Source organism: Pteropus vampyrus, unplaced genomic scaffold (genome assembly GCF_000151845.1).
Source record: "Pteropus vampyrus isolate Shadow unplaced genomic scaffold, Pvam_2.0 Scaffold103, whole genome shotgun sequence".
Lineage (NCBI taxonomy): Eukaryota > Metazoa > Chordata > Mammalia > Chiroptera > Pteropodidae > Pteropus > Pteropus vampyrus.
In genome coordinates, this window is record NW_011888884.1 from 18,502 (window position 1) to 33,620 (window position 15,119).

General features: G+C 36.9%; 1 protein-coding gene and 1 pseudogene across 1 annotated transcript in view; one reads left to right on the plus strand and one right to left on the minus strand.

Moving 5' to 3' along the window:
* Window positions 1-405: 405 nt before the first annotated feature.
* Window positions 406-15,119, plus strand: part of KIAA0368 (KIAA0368 ortholog) — a 78,616-nt gene continuing 63,902 nt past the window's right edge. Inside the window, exons 1-2 of the mRNA XM_023533454.1 lie at window positions 406-472; window positions 14,313-14,443. Coding sequence (XP_023389222.1) covers window positions 421-472; window positions 14,313-14,443 — 183 coding nt within the window. The 5' untranslated portion in view covers window positions 406-420. The remainder of the gene's footprint in view (window positions 473-14,312; window positions 14,444-15,119) is intronic.
* Window positions 7,710-7,828, minus strand: LOC111742909 (annotated as a pseudogene).

Genomic DNA, 15,119 nt, shown 5'->3' on the forward strand with positions numbered 1-15,119 from the left:
AAGCAGCACTTTCCCCTTGGGATCTCAATGGGTTTTTTCTCCATTTCTAGCTATCCTGAGAGCATCAGCGAACTTCATGTTAGTTTGTACAGGCTTGAAGCCTCTATTCTCTTGTCAACACATAAACATAAATTTAAAAAATTAGCAAGAGAGAAAAAAGATAAAACTTGAAGATGTTACTTAGCAGTGTGCACAAGGAAAAGACTATGTTAACTTACAAGTAACATTGTCTGCCACAACCATGAAGAATGATTTTACATGCTCCAGGAATGTCATCATGGAGTTAATTGTTTTATTTTTGATGAGAGACGGTATTGAGAGAGGCATTATCCAATTGGATAGTCCTAATTCTGCCATTTCGACATGCGCTGTGATGAAAAAGCCACTTAATTTAACTTCATTTTGAGGTCGAACAAGAGTATGGTGTCATTTTCATTCTTGGATGATATCGGATGGTCCTTTGATCGAAACTGTAAGTTCAGATTGTAATTCTCAGATATCATGAGCTCAATATCCAGTGAGTACTTGGGATTTTGTAGCTTTGATCCAAAAGTGCATTTCCTTGCTATCTTCTAATTTAACTATTGGGACTCCTTCCCCCAGTGCATTCTGTTTCTGAATATGTATATTGCTGATGATGGTGTATGATGCCTTAATTCATTTAGGTGGAATTTTGAGGGATGGAATGAATGGAATATTATATAGACCAAAGTTTAACTTTAGAACAGCTTTTGCTATTTCACATACCTTTATCCCACCATAGAGAAATGGAAAATTGGGAGGAATTGTTTAGAATTGTTTAGAAATGAGGACTTGTTTATTTGCTCTTAGATTCTTTCTTTTTTAGAGCATTTGGGCCTGTGATAGATGTGTGCATGGCATTATGATGTACTGAAGGCAAGCATGTCAATCCACAAATGCTGGGATTTAAATAGGACTTAAATAAAGAACATTCTAGAGTTTACACATCAAAATGAGCATTGTCTTAGGTAATTAGCTGTTTTGGGCGGATCCTAACTATTTTACACTTGACTGTTATGCAGTCTGACCTCTCACATAGTATGTATATGTTATCTCCTCTAGGCTGGCTTTCATAAGCTAATCTTTTTGCTCATCAGTTTAGTAACCTTGATTTCTAACTGGATATCTGCTAGCTGCTGTCTCTGGGGGAAAGGGCTTCCTTGGGAGGTGGCAGTGTTTGTGGACATCAACGCATCTGGAGTTTGGCACTTATTAAATCTAGGGTACAGATGAGGGTTGCTGTCTCCTCACTTGGCCCGGCTCTGCCAAGCTAACCCTATGACTTCTTCCCTCCCTCCGTGTGTGCGTGCGTGCGTGCGTGCGTGTGTGTGTGTGTGTGTGTGTGAGTGTGTGTGTTTGGGAGGCAGGGGTGGTAATAGGGGAGGGAGTGTGTGAGCAGGGAGGAGTAGCCTTGCAATAGGCTATGCTGGGTTGGTTGGCAGGATGCTTAAAGTAGTCTGACATCATATGCAGATAGCTAGGACTTCTGAAGTGGCAGGAGAAAAAAGATGCCCCTTCCCTGCTCAGAGTCTAGTCATTAGTGCATCCTGATGCAGGGGTTTCTGTATTGGAGGGTCTGTCTGGGCTCTGGAGGTAAGACTGGTGGGCTAGGGGACAAGGAAAATGGCCTCTCTGATTGCTGTACTTCTGGGTGGAAGAGGTACCAGGAAGGACTGCATAAGCAGGAACCTCTTGCTTAGGACCTCATTGCTTGCAAAGGTGCTTATTTGCCACTACCTTGGGCTGCCCTGGCTGGAAGGTGGTAACTCCTGTAGGAAACATGATGGGTAGTCTCTTTCTGGGAATGGATCCTCTCCCCACCCCCAACTTATTATATTTGTGTTTAATACTGGACTTCCTTTTAAGTCCATTTGCATTTAAGGAGTTCTTTTTCAAAAGGTGAGGGAGAGGGCAAGCCTGCATTTAAAAACTAAAGAATAGAGATTCTAAGCATTAATTCCTAAAGAAGTATCTTGCTGGCCTCATTTGGATTTTGCTAAGTATTAGAGTGGTGTTTAGTGACTTAAATTGGTATGTAGCAATCAATAGATGATGTGGACTTTTAACTACCAGTTAGTACCTGGTTAGATTTATAATTCACAGGATTGATCTACCAGAAAGGATTGAGTATGATATGCAAAATCTAGATGCCAGCTAGAGCTTCCTTATTCTTCATAGTTTCAGCCTCAAACTCCTAATTGCAAAGATTGTCAAAGTTCAGAGGTATTCATCCTCCCCTCTGTCACAACCAATTTTTGTGAATTTTCTATAATTTAGTTAACTTATGCTTTTCTTAGCTTCTGGGCTCTTATTTTTGAAACTGGTGTTTTGGTTTCACTGAACCAGGTCAGGCTGGACATGAAACATACCTGTTTCACTGGTATGCACACACACAATCCCCTTTCTCTAAGCATTTCAGGAATTCCGTGAACTTTTGAAGATGTGGTAAGTTATTGGAAAGGCCTTGCTGTAGGCCCTTGATTTTCCTCCGTTTTGCTGGTCTGTCTTCCCTCTTTTCCTTTTCTCCTCTCCTCTCTGCAGTAACTACTGCACTCCTCCTGATTTGGAGCAGGACAGTTCTGCCACACTATCGGACCTTCTGGAATTTCTCTCCTCCCTTTCCTCTGTTTTTCTAAAAAAATCCTAAGCATTGTTATGGTATTAAAAATCACAATACCTTTCCAAGAGATTCTGATGTCAGATGTTTGCCACCAATTCCCCTCACCTTTCTCTTGCTATAGATGTTAGCTGTATAAACTTCTAAATGGCTTTTCTAATGCAGAAGAAGTAATATTTCATATAGTCAACAGTTATTTGAGCAACTACTCTATGCAATGCCCTGTGTTAAGTGCTGGGGTACCAAGAGATTGTGTCACAGTTTTTCAACCCGGAGAGCTCAAGAGATGGTTGGAGTGAATGAATAGGCAGTCAAGCGGAGTCAGATTCAAGTCACACCTCAAAGAGCTGTTATGGTCTAGGGGAGGGAAGATTGGGCAGTTAGATAATGTACGGCAAATAGTGGAGGGCAGGAGCGATGTAGAAAAAAAATCTGTGGGAGTTTGTGGGTCCAGGATGGGATGTGTAAGTGTGGCGCTCGTAGTATTTGAGCTGGACCTTGTATAGGGAGGATTTGGATGTGTGGAAGTGAAGAGATGGTTAGGAGAGTATTTCTGGGTAAGGGACTTGGTTGGCAAAAAGAATTGGGCCAGGAGAACATACGGTACACTTGATTAGCTATACAATTTGGATGGCTGTTGGGAATTGATAGGATGTGTGGTTGAGAAGGTCTCTTGAAGTTAGAATCTTAGGAAGGACTTCTCTAATCTGATACTCACTATAGGCATGTGCTAGCTGCTTATTTTCTTACGTATTTTTACAGAAGTACATCTTTTTTTTTATATTTTTCTTGGCAAGAACCTTCCATTTGTACTTGGACCCAGTTGTAAGCTGGCTTAAGCAAAAACGGGCACTTACTATAAGGAATCAGTAAGTTTTATGGAAACAGGAGGGGCTTTCAAGAGAGGTTTGGAACTAAGGACTGGAATTCATCCAATTCTTCCAGCTTCTGTCTGTGCCTCCATGCTTTTCTTCAGACTAGCTTCTTCTAATTTTGTACTCCATAGGGTAGGCTAAAGATGCCCATGTCATATCTCCTGAATTTACTCTTACAGGTCCACGCACTCGAGAGGCTTGACTCTTTGGTCCTAATTCTGCATTCCTGAGGAAGGGATGAATTGAGTGGGGGACCCATCCTGACAACATTGGCTGTGGCCAGGGTACAAAGTCGTATTGTATAAAGTTGTGTAGTAAGGCTTGGAATTATCTCCACCCACTTTCCCTGCTTCAGCTTACTGTAATTTAGCATACTAGAAGGAACATTGGATTTGGAGTTGGACTGCTTGGAGTTTGAACCCTAGCCCTGCTGCTGACTACCTTTGTAATCTTTCTTAATGAATTCTAGGCTGTTACCTCATCTGTAAGTTGGAGCTAATAATGCCTACTTCAAAAAATAGTACTTTAGAGGGAGGTACTGTGTCCTAGTGTGTATATGGAGGGTAAAGAGCTTTCTAGGTTTTAACTTATGAGACCATTTCTTATTAGCTTGCTGACCTTTGGCAAGTTTGTCACATCGGGAACCTGTTTTTTATGCATAAATGCAGACAATAGCTGCTCACCCCAGAACGTTTTTCTGAGGCTCAATAGGCCTTGTGCAACTGCTTTGTGACTGTAATGTACTTACGTTTGTGTGAATCAGGCGGAAGGTAAATATCATTAGAGAGAATATTTCCTTGTGAAATTATTCTCTTATAGTCTAGTATATTTCTGAGGTAACTCGACAGATCTTCCTCAAAATATCCTGTAGCTTTAGGTTGTTAATTGATTTTATGATACACTGGGTGGTGGTCTAGGTATTTTCAGCTTTCCCTTTCAATCTCAGCTTGCACTTAAGGCTTCTAACTTGATTTATAATTTAAAATTTACCTTCATACTCAGAAAAAATGATGTACTTTGTAGAATATTTAAGAACCTTAAAAAAATCTGAAACCTGTCACCCTGAAATATAACCATTTTCTCTTTAATTCACACAAGTTATTCAGGAGTTATTCAGAGAATTGAACAAACAAGCCAAAAAAGAATCCTCTGAAATTCCACCACATGGGCCTACTGCCCTAAGTATAGTCCTTTCTCTTTTCTTTTTGACAGTGTATGCTTTTCTTGCATACTTTCTAAGGAATGTTTTAATGTTCAAGTTGTCATGAAAAAATGATACATCTAAGGAAACTGATTTATTGCTTTTTTCTTTATGTTTTCTTTTTTTTCCTTAAGTGATGATGGGAGTGAAAAACCAGTGTTTGTCTTTTTTAATCGTGTGAGAAAATAACCCTTCCTCCTTAACTCGGAAGTCAAAATTGTATTTTTTTGGAGAGATGTGGAGAGTGAATGATTTATGTGGATAGTTTCCTTGGGAATAATTTCACGTTTTCAGAAATATCAGTGGCTAATGGTGGATAACACTGAAGTGAAGTTCTTAAATGACCTTTTTTGGTTATTTTTTCCATGAGGGATAGAAGGAGGGAAAGTCTTTTCTTTCTCTTTAGATAGAGAAACTAAAGACAGGTAAATAATATGAATTAGAGAATTATTTAATGCAAAGTAAATGAATATTTTTAGTAGAATTTTTCCCTACATGAATGTAATAGTTGACATAATTTAATCTGGAAATAGTTTTTTTTTTCCTCTCTGTCTTTTGGAACTTAATCTGAGTGTTATTGATATGTTTCCTTTGAGACTAATTTTATTAAAGACTTTTTTTAATAGTGGTTTTGTGTTTACAACAAAATTGAGGGGAGGGTACAGAGATTCCCATGTACCTTTTGCCCCCCACAGTTGCATAGTCTTCCCCATTATTAATATCAGTCGCCAGAATGGCACTTTTTTTTTTTAACCATTGACACATTATAATCACCTAAAGTTTATAGTTCATATTATGGTTCACTCTAGGTGTTGTACATTCTGTTTGTTCAGACAAATGTGTAATGACATATATCCATCATTATAATATCACATGGAGTGTTCTCACTGCCCTAAAGATCCTCTGTGTTCCTCCTATTCATCCCTCCATTCCCTTTCCTCCTTGGCAGCCACCGATCTTTTTACCGTTTCCATAGTTGTGCCTTTTCCAGAATGTCATATAGTTGGCATCATACAGTACGTAGCCTTTTCAGATTAGCTTCTTTCACTTAGTAACAACTTTAAGGTTCCTCTGTGTCATTTCATGACCTGATAATTCATTTTTTTTTTAGCACTGAATAATATTCCATTGGCTGTATGCACTAATTTATCCATTCACTTACTGAAAGATATCTTGGTCGCTTCTAGCGTTGGCGATTATGAATAATTATAACTATCCATGTGTAGGTGTTTGTATGGACCTATGTTTTCAACTCCTTTGTGTAAATACCAAGGAGTGCAATTGCTGGCTTGTATGGTAAGAGTATGTTTAGTTTTCTAAGAAACTGCCTAACTCTCTGCCAAAGTGATGGTATCATTTCGCATTTCCTCCAGCAAATGTTATTAGTGTTCTTACATTTTCTTTAAGGTTCCTTTTAAGCTTTAAAATTCTGTGATTTAAATTTCTTTCCTTATCCTTGAAACATGGCTTCTTTTAAAATATTTGCTCTGTGTATTATTTTTTCTAAAAAAAGATGTATTTTTACTGAAGAATATCCAAAGAGTACATGAAAGTATAAAGAAAAAAAATTACTGATGTATTTTTTCCTTTTTATATAGTTGTATCTGTTATGGTATATATATATATATATTCTTTTTAAAATGATGAAATATTTCAAGTATGAAGAAAAGTATAGTAATCTTCAGAACACGTATATATGTCCAACTCATCTTTGTCAGATCTTTACATTTTTTTGCTATTAGCTTCAGGTCTTTCATTTTATTTTATTTTTAAAGAAATAAACGTTACAGATACAATTCAAGCTCCCTCCCTGTGTTACTCCTTACAAATTTTTCTTTCCTTCCCTCTTTTCTCTCCTTGCCCCTTTCCTGCTTCTTTCTTGCCTTCTTGCCCAGAGGTTATCATCTCTGTGATGTATATAGCATATGCAATATATATATGTTTATATATATACACATATGTAGTATTTGTAACCTTTACATAAGTGGAATCGTAGTGTACATATCCTTCTGCAGCTGCTTTGTTTGCTCTTAGTTTTCTAGATATTGTCAAGTGGTCCATGTGACTTGTATCTCTTATTTATTTTTAATATTGTATGACCCTGCCTCAATTTCTTTATCCATTCCCTTGTTGACTGATGTTTAGATTGTTTCCATTTTTTTGCTCTTACTGACCCTGTGGCTGTGAACCCTTTGTTAAAGGTGTACTTGTTGCTTGTCTCTCCTTTGGGAGAGTTTTTCTCCAGGATAGTGATACACAAAACCTCTGAGGACTGGGGAATTAACTTCTTGTAAATAGGGAACTTGCAGCAGAATGTAAATCAATTATCATTGTTAACTATTTAGTGTTTCTTATCCTATTGAGACTTTCACAGTGAAGGAAGGAGTGTTCCTTATCTCTTTGCTGACTGGTAATTGGTTACGTTGCAGTAAAACAGCTCTAGAGTTTGTTATCCTGGCTTAGAATTGTCAGACAAAGGGTATGTGCCTCCGCAATTTGACTAGAGATGACTTCATTGAGATTTGTTCTTCAGAGATTATATCAGGTATATCCATCAGCAGTGAGGTACTTGGTTTCCACACTGCCAACCCTTGGTACTATTAGATTTGAAAAGTTTTTTTTTTTTAATGTAAAGGGTGTGAAACTGTATCTCATTATTGTGTTAAGTTTGTATTTTCCTGATCAGTCTGAATGAACATCTTTTTATGTGTTGTTTAAGATATGGGTCTCCTCTCTGAAGTGACTGCTTATATATGGACGCTATTATCCTTTTCATTGAAAATTTTGGATTAATTTGATTTTTCTTGATTTGCAGGAATTTTTAAAGTATTCTTTTCATTTTTTTCACTTAAAAACATTATAGCTCTTATAGCTTATTTTATTTTAAGATGTTTTATGATAGTTAAAAATCTTATCCTATTTGTTTTATGCTTGAGTTTTAATTTTTTCTTACCATTTTTTAAAATTTACATATTTTTTGTTGTTGTTGTTTAAATTCCTACAACACTTGGTCTTCCTAGGTGGTCTCCGATCCAAGTACTAACCAGGCCCAACCCTGCTTAGCTTCCAAGATCAGAGGAGATCGAGCACTTTCAAGGTGGCATGGCCGTAGACTCATTTTTCTTTTCAAAGCTTTAAAAATCTTGTTTTTTTTTCACGTAGGTCATTAACGGCAAGGAATTTTTATTTTTTTTCTGTTTCAGCAAACAAATTTTTTCCAGTTATCATTGATGAGTCGATTTTTTCTTTCCTCAGTTCTTCTGGCTCTATACTCAGTTTTCTTCCTAGTTTTGCCTGTCATTTCCTTTTTTTGGATTTCTCTTCCTCTGTCCTCAAATGTCGTCTTGAGCATTCCATCTCAAGCCTTCTGTTATTTTCTTTCAGTGTGCAATTATTATACACATGTGTGGTAAACCTGCACAACATCCTTGCCTTTTCCTTCTTGATAATATCCATGACCACCAAGCTCTGACACATAGGGGAGTTTCAATAAATACTTGAATGGGTGCGTGAGTGAAAGAGTGAATGATCTAGATAGCGGAGTTAGTGCTTCACAGTGAAAGTAGGTACTGAATCTTGAAGGAGAACATTTAGATGAGCAGGGAAGAAGGGTCAACTGCAATTTGACATATTTGTTAGCCTCTTATTCATAGTAGCGAGCTTTCTTTCTTTTTTATTTTTTTACTTTTACTAGCATTTATTTCATGCTGAATTTACTCCCCTGCTGTAAGTTTTTGTTTCTTCAGTTTCTTCTGGGACATCTTTTTCTTTTGTACAACCTCTTCTGGTTTGAGAACAGTCTGCTCTTTCCCGGTAAGGACCATCTCTCTGTGGCAAGGAGAGCTCATGCAGGGGTTAATCCACCCACGGGCCTGTAAGTTCTGCACCCGCATCTCAGGAGCTTTGTTCATCTGGATGTGCCCAATGACCAGAGAGTCTCCATCTAAACCCTCAAGTTCAGCATTACTCTTTGCATTTTTAAGCACGTGCAGCAAAAATTCAGCACCCTTTTTGGCACTGACCCTGTGTCCAGCCCCCTGGTTGTCCTGGGCACACCTGCCAACTCCATCATGGTTACAACCATGGGTTATACCAATTGCTTCTGTTAAATGACATCCTTCAGCTACTTTGTGGCTTTTCAGATATGCATACCCTTGATGGCCTGGGCAGTTTCACGAGTGTTCTTAAAGTGAACACAAAGATTCAAACCTCTTGATTTACATGGTTTTGTGGGGTTTTCTGGGTCAAGTGAACAGCGAATCATTTTCAGAAATCACCTCAGGTTACTCTCTAATGTTGTTTTCTGAACTTTGAAGTTGTAAATTTTTCTGTTTTGTCATATATAACCACCTGAATGAGACAAATTCTTATGACCTTTTGGTGATTATCTCCAATGGGGCTGCCTGGAGTATATGTAGCGTAGTCCCCTATAGACAGTAGGGTCATTGTTGTAGACATTTGCATGGTATAGGCAAGGATTTTTAGACTGAAGGTCAGAAGACCCCATTCTGTTTCTTGCTCTGCTGCCAATTCTGTGACCTTAGGTGAGTCCTTAAATCATTGTGTTTTATATGTTAAACAATCTTCAGCCCTCAGTCTAGTAAGAATCTTTGTACATGTTTCAAAATTTTTTTTTCTTGAATTGGGTGGTAGTTACATAGGTGTTTATAATAATTCACTAAATTGTATATTTGTTTTATACGTTTTTCTAAATGTTTAATTTCACAATGAAAAAAGATTTTGAAAACCCTTAGATTAGGTTTCCTACATCCCTCCATGTGTCAAAATAAAAAAAAAATTACAGCTGGATTAAAGATTTGAATGCAGAAAGCAAAATTATAAGGGCTAGAAGAAAACATGGATAAATCTGTGTTAGGGGTCTCCAAGACCACCCCCAGGTTCAGCGATTCGCTAGGAGGATTCACAGGACTCAGCATATATTTATACTCACAGCTAAAGTTTATTACAGCAAAAGGATACAAAGCAAAATTGGCAAAAGGAAAAGGCACATGAGACGAAGTCTGCAGGAAACCAGGTGCAAGCTTTCAAGAGGCCTCACCCGGTGGAGTCACCATGGTTGTGCTTTGTTCCTCTAGCAGTGAATGTGACAGCACATGTGAAATGCTGTCTACCAGGGGTGCTCATTAGAGACTCAGTCCTGAGGGTTTTTATTTGGTGCCGCTCACACTGGCACCTTCTGCCAAACATGTACCAAAATTCCAGATTCCCAGAAGGAAAGCAGGTGTCCAGCATAAACCATACTGTTTGTATAAACAGTTTAGGCACTGTGAGTCACTCTTCCCAGTTTTGGGAATGGTGGGAACCCTCCTGAAATCCAAGTTTCCAGATGCCAGCCAGGGCCAGCCTTGGCAAGCAACGACTTCTAAGGATAGCAGTCTCTCTTTTCTGCAGAATATAATATTTTTTTTTATTATCTTGGAGTGAAAAAGGCACTTTTAAGCGTGATTAGAAACTCAGAGCCATAAAAGGAAGGAATGGTTAATTTAAATTTAAAAAACTTAGATACGAAAAGAAAGTCATACAGAGTCACAGAGCATACCAGGAAAAAGCATTTGTATGTATGGGAGAAAACGGAGAGATTTTTCCAATACGTAAAAGCTTTTACAAGTCAGGGACTTAAAAGAATAATGAGTAATTTGCTGAAGAAGATATTTCAAATGATCAATAAATATTTGAAAAGATACTTTGCCTCAGTAATAAAATAGGTATGAAAAACAACAGTGTGACCTTTTTTCATTTCTCATATTCAGCTAATATTGATTACAATCTTTGTAAGATTGATTACTCACTGTAGGATTGGGTATAGGAAAATTGGTACTTATATAAACTGCTGGTAGTATAACTCAGCACACCCATTTTCAGGGTTTTTTTTCCAAAATCGATTAAAACTTAATGATACACTTACCCTTTGACTCAGCAGTTCCATTTCTAGGGTTTTAGCTTACAGAAACCCATACAAGTGTACAGATACACATGGATAAAGCAGTTCTTTAGAATGTTTATAGTACTATAAAATTGGTAGTAACACAAATAGAGGGTTAGTTAAATAAATTATCCTACTTCTCTAGGCAGTTGCCATGTCACCATGATCAATTAGATCTTTATGTAGTACAATGTATATTTAAGATTTTTTTAGATATGCAAGTAATTTTTAGTATAATTTAGTATTAAAACCTGACCTGAATGGAAATGAAGTTTTTTATAATTTTTAATGATCCCACTTAGTGTGAGTGTTCATATGTTTTATTGAAGAAATATGAATGTGTTTGATTATAGGTACTGTCCTAGAATCTATGGGGTGGATAGGGTTTTAGATAAAGGATTTGTGTTAACTAAAAAAAAGTAAAACCATAAAATAGTATGTGTCATATTCCAATTTTTAGGTTAAAATAATATTAGTGTGTGAATAGGAAAAAATAATAGTTTAGAATATAGTCCCTGTATTTAAATTATTATTTGAGGATATGGCAGTGTCTTTGATTTTCTCATAAGTGAAATTAATTCAACATAAATTTGAATAAGATAAATAACATAATTGCGGAGAGGATGGCACTTGCTCTTGATGCTGAAGTACTGTTTGTTATATCTCAGACATTTGTGTGATGACTCGGAGAATCTCAGTTTCTACAACTAAAAACTGAGTCTTTGTGGAAGCCGAACTTGAGTTTTAGAGTCCTTTTGCATTTTAAGAACTTCTGGTTACATTTCTTCTTTCACATGTTTCAGGAAGCTGTCTCAGCTCTTAGAGTGCTTAATCTGCTCAACATGTATATCAACTCTCTTGGCAAGAGTCTTGCTCTTGTTTGTTTATAACAATGCCAAATGCACTCTGGGGAACGTTGTAGACTCTTCCAGTTTTGCCGTGGTGACATTGGTGGGGCATCTTTTTGAACAGCGCTCATTCCTTGGATGTCTACAGTATCACCTTTCTTATAGGTTCATATGTATGTGGCCAAAGGAACAACTCTGTTTTCTAGAAGTCCTAGAGAACATATAGCAGCTGCCTCTCCTCTTTCCCTTTGTGTTGGTCATTTCGCTGGGTTGCTGGAAGATGGCAGTTCTGGCCGAAAGGAACTTGGACAGTTTCTGTAGCTAAAATCTGTAGGCGGTTTCCATTGCCTACTTTCCACTGCCTACAGTCTATACGGCACTAAGGTAGAGCCTCCTTACCTGTAACTTCCACAAATGTGGATTGCATTCACTATTCCTAAGAACTCTTCACAGCAGCATTCAGCAGTTACGAAATAGAATCATTTGGTGTAGTAATCTCATAGTATCAGCCTGCCTGCCTTTCCTTTCTTCTCTTATTATTAATTTTAAAAGCTAAACTTGAGACCGTATTTGGATTTCACCACTTTTTCCATTAATGTTCTCTTTCTTTTCTAGGTTACAATCCAGGGCACCGCATTACATTTAGTTGTCATGCCTCCTCAATCTTCTCTGGTCTGTGACATTTTTTTAGTCTTTCATTATTTTTCTTGATCTTGAAAGTCTTGAGCTGTACTGGTCAAATATCCTGTAGAATATCTCTCAGTTTTAGTTTTTCTTTTGTTTCACTCATGGTTAGATGGGGCTTGTGGATTTTGGAAAGAATACCACAGAAGTGAGATGCCTTTCTTGTCACATCATTATCAGGGATCATGATATCCATATGACATCACTGATGATTTTAACTTTCATCACTTGGTTAAGATAGTATTTTTCTGGTTTCTCCATTGTAAAGTTAACGTTTTGCTGTTCTTTGGAAATAAGTCACTAACTGTAGCCTACCCTGAAGGAGGGATGGAGTCAGGAATTAAGCTCTACCTCCCGTAGAGGGAAGCATTTAAATGTATTATTTGGAATTCTATAAGAAAGAGTTGTCTCTTATCCCCAGTGTATTTAATCATTTATTTAGATCAGTATGGACTCATGTAGATGTATTTTTGTATTTTGTGTTGTTATCCAATACTCCATTATTCTGTTCTTCAAGTTGTTCCAAATTTGTCCATAGTGGAGCTCTTTCAGGGCAATTCTTGTATCCCTTTGATATGTTCCAGGACCCATTTTCTTTATTGTACAAGATGCTTCAAGTTCATCTTTTTTCCCCTTGTCTCAGCCCTAGAATCAGCCATTTTTTTTTCAAGGAACCTGGTTCCTTTTATTGGAGAATGGTATTTAAAAACCAAGATTGGGTGTTGGGTGTGCTTGTTGCTACTAGAGTGTCATTGCTTCAAGGCTCTTCAAGATATATGTGTCTTCTTGAAAATAAAATGGAAATTTTTAAAAGCATACAGAAAAGCACAAATATTCACTATCATACAGCTTGAACAATTATTAATTAGTGGCCAATTTGGTTTCATGTATATGGCCTCTCCCCATTCTTCATCCCAGCACCCTGATTATTTTTATTTTTATGACGACGTAAATGAGGCTATGGCTTTGTTTTTATTTATTTACATATTTTAAAATTATTGCATATATGTAAGGTGTACAACATGATGATATTGATATACATATTCGTAGTGTGGCGATTACTAGTCAAGCTAATTAACATTTTTTCACATCGTTAAACTATTTCTTTTGTGATGAGAACTTTTGAAATCTACTCTCAGCAAATTTCTAGTACATCTCTGATTATTTGATGTAAATCCCAGCAACTGTATTATCACACCTGTAGATATTTTCAGCCTTTATCTCTGAAAAAAGGACTCTTTTAAATAAAAAAAATTTAAATTGAAGTATAAAAAAGATATGTTAGGCAATATGAAAGTGTAGAGCTTGATGGATTTTTATAAATGTATGTAACTGAAAACCGTGATCCAGATCCAGGACATTTCCAGCCCTCTAGAATGCCACCTAAACATGACTGATAATTTTTCTAAGAACCTTTAAAAAACAAACATAACTTCAATACCATAGAGCACCTAAAAAATTAATAATAATTCCTTGAAATCAAATATCCAGTCATTTGCAGTGGGTAGATTCTCCTCTTGCCCGCTCATCCTTCCCTTCCCCTGTAGTGTATTGGTTAAAGAGACAGAAGCAATGTGTTGGTTGCTCATACTGTAATTGATCACAGTCTGGATTTGGCAAGGGCATCCCTGTGGTGTTTAACATGTTTTTCTCACTGTGGCTTTCTTGGTTTTAAATTGTTTCTTACATTCTGATGATGTAACCCCAGTACAGTAATGGGCAGTGATTCTTTCTTTGGAGAAACTTCATCAGTAAGATATATTCATTAAATATTATCCTTGGTGTCTGATTAAAGTTTTTCAGCCTTGCTCTTCTAGCTAGGTCTAGAAGATTTCAAAAATTTTGTATCCTTTCCAGTATCAGAATTTTGTTATTTTCAGCTTTGTTTTCCTCTCTTACAGAGGTTAAATGACCTGGACAGCTGTAAGACAGTTTAATTAGCTAGTAAATGTTTTTAGTGTTGTTTCATGGCTGTGTCAAAATCATCTGCATATAGGGCTAGCTATGGTTGAAGTTCTGACTAAAGGATCTATAAGACAGTGTAAGGATTACGCCATGAAAATAATTAGTATTGGTTGTGTTTGATTTGCTAAGTTCTCCTTTTTTTCTTTTTATATTATAGATCAGCTTGAACGGGTCTTTTTACGACTTGGCCATGCTGAAACCGATGAACAGTTACAGAATATTATATCTAAATTTCTTCCTCCTGTTTTGCTCAAGCTGTCTAGCACCCAGGAAGGAGTACGTAAGAAGGTAAGCATGTTGGGACAGTTGGGGAAATTAAATGGTGAATAAATGGGTATATATTAAGAAGTAAGCTTTCTGTTCCCATTATTGAAATCTTGGTTCATCTTAATTATGGCCTTTCAAAATGCAGAGTAAGTCTAGGACCAGCTTACGTGATTTAAAGGTAGCTTTTGTGTGCGTAGCACAGCTGCATTTAACACCACCTATACAGATGATATAATTGAGATAATTATTCTGAAATATATGACGACTTGATCTAAAATCTATGCTTTTGATTCCAATATGAATGGAGCAAAAATATTCTTGGTGGTAATGGAGCAAAAATATTCTTTAATCATTAACTGACTGTGCATATAACCTTAATTAAAAATAAGCAAAATAAATTTTTTAAAAGCAAAGAGTTGTTGTATAACTCCTGTTTTAGGATTCTGTAAAGTACTGTTACCAAAGTTTGATAACTATCACATCAGGGTTTTCTTTTTTAACCTAATTATTCTATATGGAACATTTGCCTCCTTCATTTTTAGATAGTTCGTTAGTCTTCCGGTTATAGGTATTTGGACTAGCATCAGGTTTCATCTTTTGGGCCACTCTAATTGATTGGCAGTGGCTTCCTGGAGATCTGCCCTGAGAGGGATTCTGAGGCCCATCCTGATTTGGCTTCAGTGGCGAAAGAGTATCT